Source organism: Amphiura filiformis, chromosome 13 (genome assembly GCF_039555335.1).
Source record: "Amphiura filiformis chromosome 13, Afil_fr2py, whole genome shotgun sequence".
Taxonomy (NCBI): Eukaryota; Metazoa; Echinodermata; class Ophiuroidea; order Amphilepidida; family Amphiuridae; genus Amphiura; species Amphiura filiformis.
The window spans coordinates 10010811-10031811 of record NC_092640.1 but is presented as its reverse complement, the minus strand read 5'-3'; the positions used below and the strand labels follow the sequence as shown (position 1 = coordinate 10031811).

Sequence of the window (21001 nt, the reverse complement as noted above, 5' to 3'; positions counted from 1 at the left end):
TGGCAAAAAACGAAGAAAACAGCAGTATTGACTAAGTTGAAGCCCCATTCAAATACATGTTGCTAATTTATATACTGTCAGTATATAAATTGCAGATTCATGCAAAATCTATTATTAATTTTGTCTTAAATACACGGCTTTCGGCTGAACCACTATAGCAGGCTATGTTAGCACATCTATAATGACAAAGGTACCAAAATCTGGTGAGCAAATCACTGAATGGGCCTTTAATTAAAAACTATTTGGCAAAACGAAAGGTATATCACTCGTGCCATTTTCAAACCACTGTCACAGAAATATTGCTTATGTCAGTCAGATAAATATTTTGCCTGGAAAACGTTTTTACTTTCCTTTTCCTTTAAGAACTCGTGAACTGTTGAACTTTTTAGTTTGTCATAGAGTAATATGATTGGTCACAATTGTAAGGATATCACAGAACTCAGTGGCGTACCGTGGCCGCCCCAACCCCGGGGGGCTGAAGAAAATTAAATTTTGCCGCCCCTTCCTCAACAGCCCGAAAAGGTTGAACCAATTTTTTTTTTTGTTATTTTAAAAAATGAAGAGCAAAAAAAACAAAAAAAAACATTTTTCAAATTTTTTATGCTTTAACAAATTTTTCCGCCCTTTTTATTTACTAATTCTTTTTACCGCCCTTTCATTTTTGTCGCCCCTTCTTCTTTCGCCGCCCCATCATTTTGGCAGCCCCCAAAGCCCCCCCAAATACGCGCATGGAGCTTGAATATTGCTTATGTCAGTCAGATAAATATTTTGCCTGGAAAACGTATTCACTTTCGTTTAAGAACTGATGAACTGTTGAACTATTTAGTTTGTCATAGATTAATTCTATAATTGGTCACAATTGTAAAGATATCACAGTGTGCGGTAAGGTGACATGATGGATGACCGAGTCGCACTTCCGATTCCAGAAAATTTCTAATTTTTTTTTTACAAATAAGCATAGGGTAACAAAATTACACTTGCATAATCATGAGTAGATGAATATAATTAATAATTATTGTTTAAAAAACAATCAACATGACTGTACAATCTTGCAATAACAGGATTGTAGACATCAGTCAGAGGGTATAAAACGTTTTTCATAACATTCAAAAACATTTTTGATAACTTACTACAAATATTCTAACATAATGTTGTTTAAGTGTTGACAATGGGGTTTTTTGGCAGAAATGTTTGCTAAAAACATTTTACAATACATTTTGACAACATTTTAAAAATATTGTTATATTGCAGTGTGTTTTCATGCAACGTTTTCATGACCTATATATTAAACCTGGCATTTAGTATTATTAAAACGTTATATCAAAACTAATATCAGCAGTAGATATAGCTTCTTTACATACACTAATATCAGCAGTAGATGGCTACATTATCAATACTAATATCAGCAGTAAATAGTTATTTTACCTTCACTAATATCAGCAGTAGATAGTTATCAGAGTAGACAACTGCTTCATCAATACTAATATCAGCAGTGGATAACTACTTTATCCAAACTATAATATCAGCAGTAGAGCTACTTCATCAATATTAACATCAGTAAATAGATACTTTACCAATATGAGCAGTAGCTCAATAACTATTTTACCTAAACTATTACCAGCAGTCGATGCCTACTTCATCAATACTAATATCAGCAGTAGACAAGTAGACCTACTTCATCAAATTAATACCAATATCAGCAGTATATAGCTATTTCATCGACACCAATATCAGCAGTAGATAGCTACTTCATCAATACCAATATCAGCGGTAGACAGCTACTTCATCGACAACAATATCAACAGGAGATAATTACTTCATCAACGCCGATATCAGCAGTAAATAACTACTTCATCAACACCAATATCAGCAGTAGATAATACTTCATCGACACCAATATCAGCAGTAGATAACTACTTCACCAACACCAATATCAGAAGTAGATAACTACTTCATCAACACAAATATCAACAGTAGATAACTACTTCATCGACACCAATATCAGCAGTAGATAACTACTTCACCAACACCAATATCAGAAGTAGATAACTACTTCATCAATACCAATATCAGCGGTAGACCACTACTTCATCGACACCAATATCAGCAGGAGATAATTACTTTACCAACACCAATATCAGCATTAGATAACTACTTCATCAATACCAATATCAACGGTAGACAGCTACTTCATCAATACAATATCAGCAGGAGACAATTACTTCACCAACACCGATATCAGCAGTAGATAACTACTTCATCAATTCTAATATCAGCAGTTTATAGCTACTTCATCAACACCAACATCAGCAGGAGATAAGTACTTCGTCAATACCAATATCAGCAGTAGATACGGGAGTAGATAATACTTCATCGACACCAATATCAGCAGTAGATAACTACTTCGTCAAAAACAATATCAAAAGTATAGACAGCTACTTCATCAATACAATATCAGTAGTAGATAACTACTTCATTGACACCAATATCAGAAGTAGATAACTACTTCACCAACACCAATATCAGAAGTAGATAACTACTTCATCAATACCAATATCAGCAGTAGATAACTAATTTATCGACACCAATAACAGCAGTAGATAGCTACTTCATCAATACTAATATCAGCAGTAGATAAATACTTTGTCAACACCAATATCAGTAGTAGATAACTACTTCATCGACACTAATATCAGAAGTAGATAACTACTTCATCAAAACTAATATCAGCAGTAGATAACTAATTTATCGACACCAATAACAGCAGTGGATAACTACTTCATCGACACTAATATCAGAAGTAGATAACTACTTCATCAAAACTAATATCAGCAGTAGATAACTAATTTATCGACACCAATAACAGCAGTAGATAACTACTTCATCGACACTAATATCAGAAGTAGATAACTACTTCATCAAAACTAATATCAGCAGTAGATAACTAATTTATCGACACCAATAACAGCAGTAGATAACTACTTCATCGACACTAATAACAGCAGGAGATAAGTACTTTGTCAATACTAATATCAGTAGATAATAGTTCATCGACACCAATATCAGCATTAGATAACTACTTCACCAACGCCAATATCAGCAGTATAGATAACTAATTCATCAATACCAATATCAGCTTTAGATAACTACTTCATCGATACCAATATCAGCAGTAGATAACTACTTCACCAACACCAATATCAGCAGTATAGATAACTACTTCATCCATACCAATATCAGCAGTAGATAAATACTTTGTCAACACCAATATCAGTAGTAGATAACTACTTCATCGACACTAATATCAGAAGTAGATAACTACTTCATCAAAACTAATATCAGCAGTAGATAACTAATTTATCGACACCAATAACAGCAGTAGATAGCTACTTCATCAATACTAATATCAGCAGTAGATAAATACTTTGTCAACACCAATATCAGTAGTAGATAACTACTTCATCGACACTAATATCAGAAGTAGATAACTACTTCATCAAAACTAATATCAGCAGTAGATAACTAATTTATCGACACCAATAACAGCAGTGGATAACTACTTCATCGACACTAATATCAGAAGTAGATAACTACTTCATCAAAACTAATATCAGCAGTAGATAACTAATTTATCGACACCAATAACAGCAGTAGATAACTACTTCATCGACACTAATATCAGAAGTAGATAACTACTTCATCAAAACTAATATCAGCAGTAGATAACTAATTTATCGACACCAATAACAGCAGTAGATAACTACTTCATCGACACTAATAACAGCAGGAGATAAGTACTTTGTCAATACTAATATCAGTAGATAATAGTTCATCGACACCAATATCAGCATTAGATAACTACTTCACCAACGCCAATATCAGCAGTATAGATAACTAATTCATCAATACCAATATCAGCTTTAGATAACTACTTCATCGATACCAATATCAGCAGTAGATAACTACTTCACCAACACCAATATCAGCAGTATAGATAACTACTTCATCCATACCAATATCAGCAGTAGATAACTGCTTCACCAAAACCAATATCAGCAGTAGATAGCTACTTCATCAATACTAATATCAGCAGTAGATAACTACTTCACCAACGCCAATATCAGAAGTAAATAACTACTTCATTGACACCAATATCAGCAGTAGATAACTACTTCATCAATACCAATATCAGCGTTAGATTACTACTTCATCAATACAATATCAGCAGTAGATAACTACTTCATTGACACCAATATCAGAAGTAGATAACTACTTCATTGACACCAATATCAGCAGTAGATAACTACTTCATCAATACCAATATCAGCATTAGATAACTACTTCATCAATACTAATATCAGCAGTAGACAGTTACTTCATCGACACTAGTATATATAACAACAGTAAATACCTACTTCATCAATACTAATATCAGCAGTAGATAATACTTCATCAACACCAATATCAACAGTAGATAACTACTTCATCAACACCAATATCTGCAGTAGATAACTATTTCATCGACACCAATATCAGCAGTAGATAACTATACTTCACCAACAGCAATATCAGCAGTAGATAACTACTTCGTCAACACCAATATCAGCAGTAGATAACTACTTCATCGACACTAATATCAGAAGTAGATAGCTACTTCATCAATACTAATATCAGCAGTAGATAAATACTTTGTCAACACCAATATCAGTAGTAGATAACTACTTCATCGACACTAATATCAGAAGTAGATAACTACTTCATCAAAACTAATATCAGCAGTAGATAACTAATTTATCGACACCAATAACAGCAGTGGATAACTACTTCATCGACACTAATATCAGAAGTAGATAACTACTTCATCAAAACTAATATCAGCAGTAGATAACTAATTTATCGACACCAATAACAGCAGTAGATAACTACTTCATCGACACTAATATCAGAAGTAGATAACTACTTCATCAAAACTAATATCAGCAGTAGATAACTAATTTATCGACACCAATAACAGCAGTAGATAACTACTTCATCGACACTAATAACAGCAGGAGATAAGTACTTTGTCAATACTAATATCAGTAGATAATAGTTCATCGACACCAATATCAGCATTAGATAACTACTTCACCAACGCCAATATCAGCAGTATAGATAACTAATTCATCAATACCAATATCAGCTTTAGATAACTACTTCATCGATACCAATATCAGCAGTAGATAACTACTTCACCAACACCAATATCAGCAGTATAGATAACTACTTCATCCATACCAATATCAGCGGTATATAACTACTTTATCGATACTAATAACAGCAGTAGATAACTGCTTCACCAAAACCAATATCAGCAGTAGATAGCTACTTCATCAATACTAATATCAGCAGTAGATAACTACTTCACCAACGCCAATATCAGAAGTAAATAACTACTTCATTGACACCAATATCAGCAGTAGATAACTACTTCATCAATACCAATATCAGCGTTAGATTACTACTTCATCAATACAATATCAGCAGTAGATAACTACTTCATTGACACCAATATCAGAAGTAGATAACTACTTCATTGACACCAATATCAGCAGTAGATAACTACTTCAACTACTTCATCAATACCAATATCAGCATTAGATAACTACTTCATCAATACTAATATCAGCAGTAGACAGTTACTTCATCGACACTAGTATATATAACAACAGTAAATACCTACTTCATCAATACTAATATCAGCAGTAGATAATACTTCATCAACACCAATATCAACAGTAGATAACTACTTCATCAACACCAATATCTGCAGTAGATAACTATTTCATCGACACCAATATCAGCAGTAGATAACTATACTTCACCAACAGCAATATCAGCAGTAGATAACTACTTCGTCAACACCAATATCAGCAGTAGATAACTACTTCATCGACACTAATATCAGAAGTAGATAACTACTTCATCAATACCAATATCAGCATTAGATAACTACTTCATCAATACCAATATCAGCGGTAGACAGCTACTTATCAATACAATATCAGTGGTAGATAACTAATTTATCGACGCCAATAACAGCAGTAGATAGCTACTTCATCAATACTAATATCAGCAGTAGACAGCTACTTCATCGACACTAATAACCGCAGTAAATACCTACTTCATCAATACCAATATCAGTGGTAAATAACTACTTCATCAATACTAATATCAGCAGTGTATAACAACTTCATCGACACCAACATCAGCAGTAGATATCTACTTCATCAACACCAATATCAGCAGTAGATAGCTACTTGATCGACAGTAATAACAACAGTAAATAGCTACTTCATCAAAACTAATTAGCGGTAAATATACTTCATCAATAATAATATCAGCAGTAGATAACTATTTCAGCGACACCAATATCAGTAGATAGATATACTTCATCAATATGATCAATACTAATTAGAGCAGTACATAACTACTTCATCGACACCAATATCAGCAGTAGATAGCTACATAAATATCTGGATATAATTATTTCATCAATCCAGATATGCAATTAATTCAAGCCATTTCGATCGATTATCAATCAATCAATCAATCAATCAATTTGTTCGATCAATCAATTGGTTAGTAAATCAATAAATTGGTATAAATGCAAACTAAAGTCAGCAAACAAAAGACATCCAACTATGACGGTGGCGGGGTCTTGTACAAGTGCCCAGATAACCAAGCGCCTTATCCATATTACGAGGGTTGGTCAATAATATCCCGCAACCATTATTTATCTCCGCTCATGCATGACTTAGATGAGTGTTACTTACGATCAATAAAGTTTGTACCTTTGTCTTTCAAAACGCACAACAATTAGTATCAGAGTACCTTTAATTACGTAATCTCATTTGCATAAAGTCATTGCTATATGTACACTGACAATTGTCAACATTGGCGAGAAATTTGAATTGGCTTTGAGGAACGTGTAGTAAAAAGAAGCAGAAGTAAGGACCAGAGCAGTTTACAAGCCTTATTTTTGGTATGAGGTAATCTGAGTATATTCAATTAATAATTGTGAAAGAAGAAATGTATCCGTCAATAGATGAGGAAAGGGACCGTCTTTGAACTTCACCAAAAATAGCCCTATAACAAAAATCAAAAATGGTGTGAAAATCGCGAAAAAGAGCCCACACGGCAAAAGAAAGAATCCAAATTATCTCCAAAATAAAACAAAACCAAATATGGTTATTGGTATGGTATTAGAGATCATAGTCAGGACAATAGAATTTGTTGCAACAAAAATAGAAATATGCGCATGCGTTGATGGTATGCATGATTAAAAGTACCAAAAATGTATGAAAAAAGTAAAAATTAATCAAAAACGCGCTAAAAATAGGACTAATACAAGGTTTGCGGAACAGTAGCTGTGTGAGTAAATTGCTATACCAAGTCTTATGCTAAAATTAGACACACCTTTCGAAATTCAAATTTCTTATTCAATCCAGAGCCTCTCTATGGTGTGCCACTTTAATTACAAAAACAAGACCTTTTGAAATTAAAGGTTCATTAAGAAAAGAAATGTTTATGGTTTCACCACTGGGACCTCCCTTTTTTATAATCAGTAGATACCCAATCAAACCAGGTACCATTGGTTAAATTTTGTCATCGATTGATCTTTTTATCTCTTATTATGTAAAGATCAATGGGTGATAAAGCCTACTCAAAATTGGAGATATTCAACACGATTTCTTTTCTTTAATAAAAATGGTATATGTCTAAAAAGAGTCCAGCATCATGCCTATGTTATCGGTCTATAAAGCTGCAAAAACAGTGCCAGATTATATACTTTTATTCTCGAGATATTTGGAATTATGTAACAATACCTCAATTTGGCGCGAGATTTTCTTGACTACTTTTCACCATAAATCAGGCAGTACCCATACGCTATTGTGTTTATGCTAATGTCATTACGTAATCAAGCATTCAGTATCGCTAATACATATTCGTTTTGAAAGACAAAAGTACAAACTTGAATTTAGCGTAAGAAACAGCCATCCAAGTCATGCATGAGCGGAGATACACCATAGTTGCGGGAACTTATTGACCAGCCCTCGTATTTTAAAGCCATAATGTACAATCTTAATATGGATTTTTTTTTCAAACCTAATTTTTTGGTATATTTGTATAATGTTTACACATGTCCCAACTTAATCAGCCAAATTTATTGTCTTTAGGTCAATAAAGCAAAGTACCGTAAAATGGGGTAACTTCGGACAGCGGGGTAACTTTGGTCGGTCAAATATATTTTTTGAAATGGTCATATTTCCGTACAGCAATATTGTTTTTAGTCATATTAGGTGTCAATTTGTTAAGAAATATATTTGGAAGAAATAATAGTCTCCCATGTCCAATTTCTTCGAAATTTACTAAAACAAAATTGATTTTTGACCAAAAATGAGCATTTTTTTACATTTTTTTCAGAAAAAATAAAAATCGATATTTGTGACCAAGGATGTGTGTTTGATTAATTTTGCAAGGTGTCAAATGTCACAAAAAACAACTTGCTCATTTACAGCGAAGATCAATTTTTTTATTTTTTTTTTCTTCATGGAATGTAATACTCTGACCAAAGTTGCCCCAAATGCGGGGTAACTTTGGGCAGGCTATTTTTAACCCCTAGGGCACCCTTACAAAATTATTGAAAAATCTTTTTAAACTTCAAGGTGTAGAAGGGAACCCTAATGTCTTAAAAGTCATAAAATGTTTGGAAGCAGTGGTTTAAAAACTATGAAAAGTGGCACAAAGTTACCCCATTTTACGGTACCACTACGATGTCGTAATAAGACAAGTGTTTTTTTTTTCACTTCACCATGTTCACCTTGTTATTTAAAATGGACAGAAACCCTCCCCGACAGGTGTTTTAACTATATTTCCAGGGGGCAGGTTGGACGAAGCCCATGGGCCCCAAGGGTTCAGGGGCCCCAAGCAAAAGAGAAAATGAAATAAGTGCTGATTAAAGATATGCTAAAAGGCATGGCCGAATTTACCAAGAAAGTTATAAGAACACTTCTGTAACATCAGTGGAATTTTGTCAATGTCATTGTCATTAAGGGCTAGGGGGCACTCATTTAACAACGAGCACTATGATTCATCATCCAGTGTTTACGGTGTTGGTAACTACCCCTGATAGCATAGTATACATGGTATAGTTCTGCATGTGTGCAATTATTGCTATCTACCCCTGATAGCACAGCTCACAATACCGGTACGGTAGGCCCTACACACTGTAGGGCCTACAGTGTGCATGGTGTGTGTTGCTATCTACCCCTGATAGCACAGGCACAATGTATACGGTACAGTGTGTGTTGCTATCTACCCCTGAGAGCACATTCATTAAGGTTCTGCAGGTATCTTCATCACCAGATCACAACAAGCCAAAAACAAACTACTACTGGTGGTGCATCGTTCTCAGTTATAAGCAAAAAGGTCAAAGGTCACACGTGGGTAAAAAAAACCCTTTAAAATGTTCCGATTTTACTAAGGCTCAAATTATTCATCTTGAAAAACCGATTCATTTAAAGATAAGTTTGCGGCATCTAGGGTGTTTCAATACATTATAGTAACACAGCAAAAAAAAATCAGTCAGTAGAGTTGAGGATTATCCTTTTCACCCTGTTACCTAGGTAACGGAGCATCCAAGGCGCGGCAAACTAATCTTAATTCAACTGTCTTTGCATAATGAACAATATTTGAGACTATTTGGGTGAAAATCATAGCATTTTAAAGGTTTTGTGGAGGTCAAAATGTGACCTTTGACCTTTTTGCTTGTAACTTATAACGACCGTCCGCGAGGAAAGCATGCTTTATACATTCTTCGCGCAAAATAAGAAATGCGTTTGTTAAAATTTGATCTATTTCAATCATGATGATAAAGATTACAAAAAGTCATCCTGATGAATTATTATTGAAATTGTTTTTAATTGGATGAATAGGTGTTTGCAAAGTCGAGAGAAATGCGCACGGAAATGCGTCCAAAACATGCCTCAAAATGGGTTTTAGGCTTGATAGATATTGTTAATCTGTACGAAGCAGTTTTGCTGATATCAGTAGGCCAATGCAAAAAGATTATAACTGTTTAAACTGAAACGGGGGGGGGGGGGTGATTATAGTTCAGACTCAATTATAAATGATTTCCAAAACAAAATGGCAACACCGATAATGTAGAAAGGAAATTAAGCTTGGTTCAGACGTGCTCAAATTGTTGTCCGTCTCTAGTTTCTGAGTTTTGTACAAAATTTCGCATAAATATGACAAGGGAAATGAGTCGCATGTCGCTAATATTGATTTTGAGATATTAGCAAAGAAAGTGTTCAAATTCTTTTGTTTTACATTGTTTTCAGCGAATGATAAATTGATGTAACTTCGCAAAGGAAAGTCACATCAACATGGGATTTTCAGTTTCTGAAAGCTCTAAATGTCCTCTTTAGGAACCTATGTAAAACTCATTTTCGACCAGGGTCGACATTGTGACTCATTCCCCTTGATCATATTGTTTGAAATGTCGAAATGTGCGACATTCTGCGTTTCGGTACTGATCTTTAAAACATTATTTCTCTAGAACGGAAAGTCGCAGAGACGTGAAATCTTCGGCGTTGAGCTACACATTTGCTCTAGTTTACATAATAAGTAAAAAGGTAGATTTTGAAAACTTTTAAATCCTTATAAGAGGCGCAGCAATAATCACTACGTATTGTATGTAAGAACGAAATTCGGCTAATATAGTTCATAGTGAAGATGAGATTGTAGCGACCATATCTGCCGACACGTTCACTTAAAAATTGCCCTGTTGGCTTCTGCTTTGGACCCAAGACACTTTTTGTTTAAGGCAATAGTACAGGATGTATAAAGGGTAACAAAACACCTGAGATATGGCAAACTAATCTTTTTATTAATATTGCTTTTGCAAACGGAACAATATAAGACCATCAAAATCAGAGAATTTTTCATTTTTGTCCCCCTGTGGAGTCCAAATTTTGACATTTGACCTTCCCCCTATTAATCATGAAATGTATATATGTAATTTTATTTTTAAATACAGTCATGGACAAAAGTTTGGAATATTTTTATTTTTTTGCATAGGCCTGTTTTTAAGTGCAGATTTCTTACCATCAATGACCCGGCAGTCATGCAAAATGGATCACGGGTGTCTGCCAAGGTCTTAGGTACCATTCCATATCACACAATACCTAATGTAGGACAATGGCTTCTTATGCCTGCCCTAGCAGAAATTCTATACAGCAAGAAGTGTATCAAAAGTGTATCAAAGTGTATTAAAACTGTATCAAACAGCAATTTAATACAGTTTTGATATACAAAAGGTGTATTGAAAATGTATCAACTGAAAATATAAGGTATCAAAACTGTATCAAATACCACCTAACTGTATCAAAAATGTATCAAAAGTGTATCAAATTTGAACTTAGTTAATTTTGGCCATGCTTGTGGTGTATCAAAAGTGTATCAAATTGAACTTTGCAGTTTTTCAGTGTATGTAAAGTGTATCAAAGTGAACTTTTTGGTGCTAGATGTATATCAAAAGTGTATCAAATTGGACTTAGTCAAATTCTGGCTGCATACAGTGTATCAAAAGTGTATTAAATTGGACTTTGCCTGTTTTTTAGTGTATGTAAAGTGTATCAAATTGAACTTAGTTAATTTTGGTGTCTAGAGGTATATCAAAAGTGTATCAAATTGGACTTAGTCAAATTCTGGCTGCATACAGTGTATCAAAAGTGTATTAAATTGGACTTTGCCTGTTTTTAGTGTATCAAAAGCGTATTAAATTGGACTTAGTTTATTTTGGGTGGCTAGAGGTATATCAAAAGTGTATCAAATTGGGCTTTCATAAACTGACCTTTTGTAGTGTATCAAAACTGTATCAATAACTGATCACATGTCTAGATAATGACTCATCATTTTCAAATTTGCCCATGTGGCATGTATGCAGTTAACACCAGGATTTGCATTTGGAAATGTACTGTATTTTAGAGCAAATTATGGTGTTTTATTTATCATGATGACGATACAAACATGCTTGTAGACTGCACATTAGGTTACAATGTAGTTGTAATCAGGGACTGTGATTAAAGAGGAAATATCTGACTTTGTTCTGATAAGGTAAGCTTACTATATATTATATATAGGGCCTCAATGTATATGTATTAAGCATGAATATAGCACATGCCTGTATAGTAGATGTTATTGGTAGCCTTTTTGTCTCTTTATTGAGGGTAACAACTTCAGTGACAAGCACTGCATTCCAAGCAGGCCTTCTGATGTATGTATGTTCCATTTTGGTTGGGTTTTGCTTCTTTTTTGCAAGACTTTCTCACACATTTATCCTATTGCGTTGTAATTTTGAACGTTGATAGGGGAAAGTGCATTGAGCTGCTCTGTGATGGGGGAAAGTGCTAGAGGTCAGCATTAGCAGTAGAGGGCAGTGTTGAATTTGAGCTTGATTAGACTAATTTCAAAATTTGACCTTTGACCCCTTCACTTTGGGGTCATTAATGTTTGCAAATATGTTTAGATCATGTACGGATAATTCTTGTTGAATTTGAGCTTGATTGGACCAATTTTGAAATTTGAAAATCTGTATCAAAAGTGTATAAAAAACTGTATCAAAAGTGTATCAAAACTGTATCAAAAGTGTATAAAAAACGTATCAAAAGTGTATCAAAAAAACTATCAAAAGTGTATCAAAACTGTATCAAACTATATCAAAGGTGTATCAAATGGCATGTATCAAAAATAGGGCGGTCCAGCTGGCCAGCATTAGAATTGGAACGCTGATTTGATACAGTGACATATTTGATACACTTTTGATATAATTATGTATAAAATGTGTATAAAATGAAAGGATAAGAATTTCAATGCTAATTTGATACAGTTTAAATTGGCACGCTGATTTCATACAGTGACATATTTGATACACTTTTGATATAATTATGTATGAAATGTGTATGAAATGAAAGGATCAAAATTTCAACGCTAATTTGATACAGTTTAAATTGGAACGCTGATTTGATACAGTAACATATTCGATACACTTTTGATATAAATTATGTATGAAATGTGTATGAAATGAAAGGATAAAAATTTGAACGCAAATTTGATACAGTTTAAATTGGAACCCTCATTTGATACAGTAACATATTCGATACACTTTTGATATAAATTATGTATGAAATGTGTATGAAATGAAAGGATAAAAATTTGAACGCTAATTTGATACAGTTTAAATTGGAACCCTGATTTGATACAGTAACATATTCGATACACTTTTGATATAAATTATGTATGAAATGTGTATGAAATGAAAGGATAAAAATTTCAACGCTAATTTGATACAGTTTAAATTGGAACCCTGATTTGATACAGTTACATATTTCATACACTTTTGATATAATTATGTATGAAATGTGTATGAAATGAAAGGATAAAATTTGAACGCTAATTTGATACAGTTTAAATTGGAACGCTGATTTGATACAGTTACATATTTCATACACTTTTGATATAATTATGTATGAAATATGTATGAAATGAAAGGATAAAATTTGAACGCAAATTTGATACAGTTTAAATTGGAACCCTCATTTGATACAGTAACATATTCGATACACTTTTGATATAAATGGTGTATGAAATGTGTATGAAATGAAAGGATAAAAATTTGAACGCAAATTTGATACAGTTTAAATTGGAACCCTGATTTGATACAGTAACATATTCGATACACTTTTGATATAAATTATGTATGAAATGTGTATGAAATGAAAGGATAAAAATTTGAATGTTAATTTGATAGTTTAAATTGGAACGCTGATTTGATACAGTTACATATTTCATACACTTTTGATATAATTATGTATGAAATGAAAGGATAAAAATTTGAACGCAAATTTGATACAGTTTAAATTGGAACCCTCATTTGATACAGTAACATATTCGAACCCTGATTTGATACAGTTTCATATTTCATACACTTTTGATATAATTATGTATGAAATGTGTATGAAATGAAAGGATAAAATTTGAACGCTAATTTGATACAGTTTAAATTGGAACGCTGATTTGATACAGTTACATATTTCATACACTTTTGATATAATTATGTATGAAATGTGTATGAAATGAAAGGATAAAAATTTCAACGCTAATTTGATACAGTTTAAATTGGAACCCTCATTTGATACAGTAACATATTCGATACACTTTTGATATAAATTATGTATGAAATGTGTATGAAATGAAAGGATAAAAATTTCAACGAAAATTTGATACAGTTTAAATTGGAACCCTCATTTGATACAGTAACATATTCGATACACTTTTGATATAAATTATGTATGAAATGTGTATGAAATGAAAGGATAAAAATTTCAATGCTAATTTGATACAGTTTAAATTGGAACCCTGATTTGATACAGTAACATATTAGATAGACTTTTGATATAAATGATGTATGAAATGTGTATGAAATGAAAGGATAAAAATTTGAACGCTAATTTGATACAGTTTAAATTGGAACCCTGATTTGATACAGTTACTTATTTGATACACTTTTGATATAATTATGTATCAAATATGTATGAAATGAAAGGATACATTTCATTTGATACTTTTTGATACATTATCTTGGCATTTGATACACTTTTGATATGTATAAAATGTGTATGCAATGTTAATTTGATACAGTTTTGATACATAAAAGTGTATGAAATGAGGGTTCCAATTCAAAGCCTTTTATTTCATACATTTTTCATACATATCAAAAGTGGTGTATCAAAAGTGTATCAAATTTCAGCCAGGGTGACCAATGAACCATCGGGCATACTTTTCGCAGTTATTTTAGCAATATGATTCATAAAGTTACATTGGCTTTTGCATTACGGTGTGAAGAATAAAGCTTTACTTTGTTGCATCTTTCTATTGTATACGATATTTCTGATTATGAGGTACGGGTTGAGCACAGATTTATACGCCCGCGTCATTAACTTACGTAATCGCGGCTATAAACAGAAGGATATTGGTGCCGCTTTCAGAATTACATAAGGTGCAGTCTCTAAAATTTTGAAGAGACGTCGAGAGACCGGAACTTCTACACTTAGACCAAGGTCGGGTCGGCCACAAAAGACAACCGCCAGGGAAGCCCGATCTATCCTCAGACTTTGCCGCAATGGCTGCACGAAGTCTGCATCGCGGCTACGAACAGAATGGCTGAGGTCCATAAACGCGCCTGTTACTAGGAAACTTGTGAACAATAGACTGGTTAGTGCAGGTTTTCGCGCAAGACGACCAATAAGAAAGCCGATACTTCTGCAAAGACATCGGCATGCGCGCTTGCTTTTGCCACAGAGACATAGGGATTTGACAGTAGGCCATAGGCATAATGCGATCTTCAGTGAAGAGGCCCGGCTCCTTCTCTACAGACAAGATGCCCGATTCAAGGTCCGAAGACAGGTTGGTCAAGCCCTGCTTGAGGATTGTATCCTTCCTAGAGTCCAGGGAGATGTGGAATCACAGTATGGGGAGCATTCCACAGTAGTTCGAAATCACACGTCTAAATGCTAGAAGGACACATGAACCAGGACCAATCCCTGCATGTTCTTGATACAGTTATGCTTCCGTTCACAAGAAGAGACTTCGGGAACAATTTCATAATCAAAGATGACAACACCACGGCACACAGAGCCTTACGCGGGAGGAGTTCCTTGAAAATGAGAATGTAGAACACCTGGACTGTTCGGCTTTGAGCCTGGATTGGAACTCATAGAGATCTTATGGGCAGAAGTATTCTACAGGATAGGTAACATGGACAACCAACCAATCACCATGCAGGAACTTAGACACGCCCTCATTGCTTGCTGGCGAGATATTCCACAAGGGACCTTGACAAACATGGTCCAGGGAATGTCACGTCGTGTAAATGACCTTGAGCTGGCAAGGGGTGGACATACCAAATATTGAGATGTGTTTTCTCAAGCAAGAGACTTATCTGAACATATCACAGTGAGAGTTCAAGTTTTTGTTTAAACAATAAAGTTTGCTAGTGTCTTTAATCTCATTTTGTGATACAAAGAGACCGCCAAAAAGTGTTGCGATTGTGTGATCCTTCCATTGTAATGCGCTTCCTCAGGTAATTCTTTGTTTAATTGACAAACTGTGTGATGTAAACATCAAAGGACATTCATATCTTTCAATTAAATTCAACTGAGCACTTCTCCAGAACAATAAATATGTTTTTAATATGATTGAAAACTGCGTTTGATACAAAAATAAAAATATTCCAAACTTTTGTCCATGACTGTATCTAGTATATATGGATTATGTACTGTGCAATGTTTTGTAATATTTATAGTGTATTTAAGTGAATAAAGGCATTTTGCCTGACAAAAAGAAGAAATGTACATTCGAGATAGGTTAAACTGTACCTTTTCTGAATCCTTATGACAAGAGCAATACATTGGTATGGTTTTTAGCAAGATTTAACCAACTTTGAAACTTCACCCCTGCATTAGGTCAAATGAAAAAAAAAACATGTTTCACGTCCCCTCCCACCTCCTTTTTTGAGGTTTCTTCAATTTTATTTTTATTTGTTGAAATTCAGTTATAACTTTTCAAAAAATATGTCTAGGAAGTAGATGCTTTCTATATAGCCTTGCTAATATACAAGAAACACTTTTATAAGGTTTTGTGATAGTTAGAAGGGACCTATCTCTCAGAACAACAAATAAAAAGAGGCCTCCTCCTTTTTCCAGGCATTATTGTATACGCTAAATCAGCTCTAATTATGGGTATTTGCACCGATTTTGCGATAAAAATAAAAAACATAAAAAGCCCCCTCTTCCTCCTTTTTTTCAAAAACCCGGACGTGAAACATGTTTTTTATTTTACTTGGCCTCAGTGACCACTAGATAAAGAATCCATGATGGAAGTGTGAACATCAAGTTTATTCCAAAGAAGCTCTGACATATGGAATTTTGTTCAATTGATATTTTTGATATTTAACAGTACTTGAAGTAAACTTTATAAATCTGATGATTTATACTTAAAGTGTATGTAGGTGGGATGAAAAGCCGACGATCAATTGAAAATTTTGACCTTTAGTATTGAAGATATGGATTTTTTTCCCAAAAAACTAAAAAAAAATAGGTCTTTTTTGGGAAAAAATCCATATCTTCAATATAAAAGGTCAAAATGTTCAATTGATCGTCGGCTTTTCCTCCCAGCTACATACACTTTAAGAACATATCATCAGATTTATAAAATTTATTTCGAGGACTGTTATATATCAAAAATTTGAAAAATATCAAATTTTAATAATTTGTCATAAAATTTGTATTATATCGTGAATTTAAAAAATGAAAATTATTTGATATCAGAAAGACATGCTTCGTATTCAGAATGCAATTCGATACGTCTGAGGTGCTCTCATGTCCCACAAATAATACTGTCGAAACGACATAAACGCTCATTCTAGATCCCTTAACAATCTAGTGCAGCATAGGCCGATAGTGACAAAAAGTACCTCAATGAACAAAGCACATCCAGATCTTGCAAAAATTAATATGTTTATTTCTTGACCATCGACCTATGTTTAGCCAGTCTACATGTATTCTCAAAATGAAAACAAAAAGAACATGTACAAAGTAATAGCAGTACACTCATAGAAATTCTTCGTTGGCATTACTCAGTAAGTTGATGTAAGTCGTTGCGTCAACTTTCCAAGTTATGCCAACGCGTACAATTTTGAGTAACGCTGACTCGATATCATTATGTTGGTCGCACTCATTTGCACTTACTTCATTGAGTTGTTACAACTCAGAAAATGAAACCAGCCTAGGTTAGCATAATTTTCTAGAGGTGTGCTATAGTATACAAAATTTTGCACTGATTACAAAAAATAAATATTTGAATACTGCTAATTGTGCAGAAAATGATCCAATTACGTGAATTAAGTAACAAAGTACCAAATTGGAATAACTCAAAACAATAAGTACCAGTAACTTAATAATGAACGAGTTACATCAATTTACATATTGAGTTACAATAACTCAACTAATTGGTTCTTTGAACCTTGTTTATTTTTCTATTAAAGTTCCCTGAACTTGAATTCAGAAGTTGGCATTACTTAAAAAGTTGACGCAACGACTTACATCAACTTTTAAGTAATGCCAACAAAGTTGATTAGTTGACGGAACTTTTGAGCTTTTTCAGCATTTTTAAGTTCGGATAACTAAAATGATTTTTGTTTTGGCAACTTTTACACTATTTTTGAGTTGTCCAAACAAGTCATTTCTATGAGTGTAGTCTTTTGATGTAAAGAGGTGACGTGTCATATTGCAATGGATTCTGGGAAGAGTAAGATATCTTTTCTGGAGAATGACGGCATATTGGAACTTTACCCTCTTCTGTTAAGGTGCAGCCAGGGATGCAAGTGCCCTGAAGTGATTTTGCAGGAAAAGCCTTAAAAAGCGCGTAAATTAGTGCTATAAAGCCACAAAACGGGCTGAAAATCAATAAAAGTGCGTAAATTTGGAGTAACAAAAAGCAGGAATTCCTGCAAAAGCAGGAAAACTTGCATCCCTGGAAGGGTGTGAAAGAAAGCTTATAGCAAAGATAATCAAGACTCAAGAGCATTACCAATCAAGCATTTCAAAAACATGATAAGAATTTGATTGGTCCTGCCATTGTAAGGGCTCGTTCACCCACCTTTGCACACTATTTTTTGTGGGCCCTGCGAGCACATCAGATACTAATTCAAATTGCATTCTGAATACTGGGAATGTCATACTGACAATATCAGATAATTTTTGTTGTTGTTAAATTCGGGATATAATATAAATTTTAATAGTGCAGTCCTGGTTTTCTATTTCCACCACACCCCACCACACCGTACCCCTTCCCCCACCACCCATACCCAATACCGCCACCACTAAGTTCCACAGCTTAGAGGGTGCTACCAGACTTGACTTTTGCATATGCAGTCCCAAAAATGGTCACATCTAGTTTTTATATACAAAAAAGCCCCTTTATCAATTTTTCGTAAGTGGCATACCATTCTCAATGTATCCCAAACAGAAAGGTTCATATACTAGTATTCATATATTCCTTTATCATGACTGTGAATGGCTGAGGTGATGCATTAAATCCAGGCACGGGCTCCATTGAAGGCATCTCTGCACCAGGAGGAATTTCAAATTTAAACTGATGCATTAAACTAGAGAAATAAAGAAAGAGCTCCATCTTGGCTAGCGATTCACCCATGCACACACGACGACCTGCCCCAAATGGTACCAAGTATGGACTCTTGATCACTTCTCCCTTGGTGTTCAAATGTCTGGTAGGATCAAAACGGTACGGATCAGGCCAGATTTCAGGATCATAATGTAGTCCCCATGTATTGCAGATGACATTGGTTCCTTTTGGTATAGCATAACCAGCCAGTGTGGTGTCGACAGTTGCACAACGACAAATCATAGGAGTGACCGCTCCCAATCTTTGCGACTCATAAATTGTAGCAACAGTATACGGTAACCTATCGCGATCTTCTATACAAGGTAGTCGAGAAGGCCCTACAACCGTCATTAATTCGTCATGTACTTTTTCCTGCACATCAGGGTTGGCTACCAAATATAAAAGAGCAAACATAATGGTGTTTGATGTCGATTCTATGCTTGCTCCAAACATATCACGCAAAACAAATGGCAAGTCTTCCAGGGTAAAGATGTCAGGCTGTTCAAGCATCTTTGCCAGGTAACAGTCTACAAAATTCTGCGGCTCTTTATCAGCCGAAAATGTCTTCTGACAATCTGCAACTCTCCTCATAACAAGAGATGAGAACTCCGCAGTTAAGTCCCTCATTTCTTGTGCCGATCGTTGAAGAAATGGCCTGCTGATGGGTACAAATTCCATCAACACCATGCTGGTCTTTCCAAAGTTTGACATATATTTCGCCAGTACATCTACTACTAGTATGTGAAGGAATTCTTTGTTGCTGTTGTAGTCATAACGGCAACCCAGGAGTAAATTGCACACAATACTAGCAACGCTTAAGGTAAGAACGTTATTCAAATCCTGGGGCACTTTTGCTAGGTCTTTCAAATGACTCAGTAAATTCTGCACTTCCTCAGTGACTCTTCCCTCAAAACTGCTCTTCCCAAAACCAAATCCGCGCAAAGTTGACACCACAAATCTTCTCTGTTGTACCCATTTCTCACTGTAGTCCGGATCGAACAAGCCTAATTTCTTGGGATTAGACAGCCCAGCAACGTAAGCCGACCCCCGTCTACTCGCAAAATCAAATCCTTTGTTGCTGTTGAATACTTCATTAATAGCGTCAAAGTCATTTGCTAGGACCATAGGTATGCCTAACATAAAACTGCAGACATTACCATAGCCGTTTTGTGCCAATTTCCGTGCAGTTCGATGGAAATCAATGCCGGTGTAAAGTCTCGTACCTATGATAGGTAGACCGGTCGGTCCTGGGGGGAAATTAGCGACCGGCCATCGTTGTCTGTAATACTGAAGTGTCAATATAATGATCAACATGGACACTAAGACGACAAGAAACTGCAGTACCTCATCCATTTTGAGTCACATCAAGTTTATTAAAAATACCAGGCGATGACCCGTCTCCTCCGCAGCCAATTTCATCGAAAATACTTTGATAATACAGATATATGTACTAATGGGTCGAGGCGATTGTATTGAAAAACCTAATAAATTATTTATAACAGTTACGTAATCAATCAATAGTGCGGACACTTTTCACTTGCAAACCACCAAAATTCGTGATCTTTTTGCGTTGGAAAAGAAACCACGTGAAAAGAGTGCCCTCTCAAGGATGTCTTCTCTCTGCTAATACGGAATTGCTCCATAGACCAGTGACCGTCTTGAAAGACTGATTCTCTATAGACTGATTACGTCACACTTATGTTTTTTCAATGCA

General features: G+C 34.6%; 1 protein-coding gene across 1 annotated transcript; it reads right to left on the bottom strand.

The window, feature by feature from the left end:
• Positions 1 to 18275: 18275 nt before the first annotated feature.
• On the bottom strand, positions 18276 to 20899 carry LOC140167982 (cytochrome P450 2U1-like). The gene has a single exon (XM_072191284.1). It carries the CDS (start codon positions 20638 to 20640, stop codon positions 19138 to 19140), a length of 1503 nt encoding a protein of 500 aa, XP_072047385.1. The 5' UTR covers positions 20641 to 20899; the 3' UTR covers positions 18276 to 19137.
• Between the last annotated feature and the right edge of the window lie 102 nt (positions 20900 to 21001).

Excerpts from the sequence above, each read along its gene's own strand:
- LOC140167982 (XM_072191284.1), bottom strand. The coding sequence starts at position 20,640 with ATGGATGAGGTACTGCAGTTTCTTGTCGTCTTAGTGTCCATGTTGATC.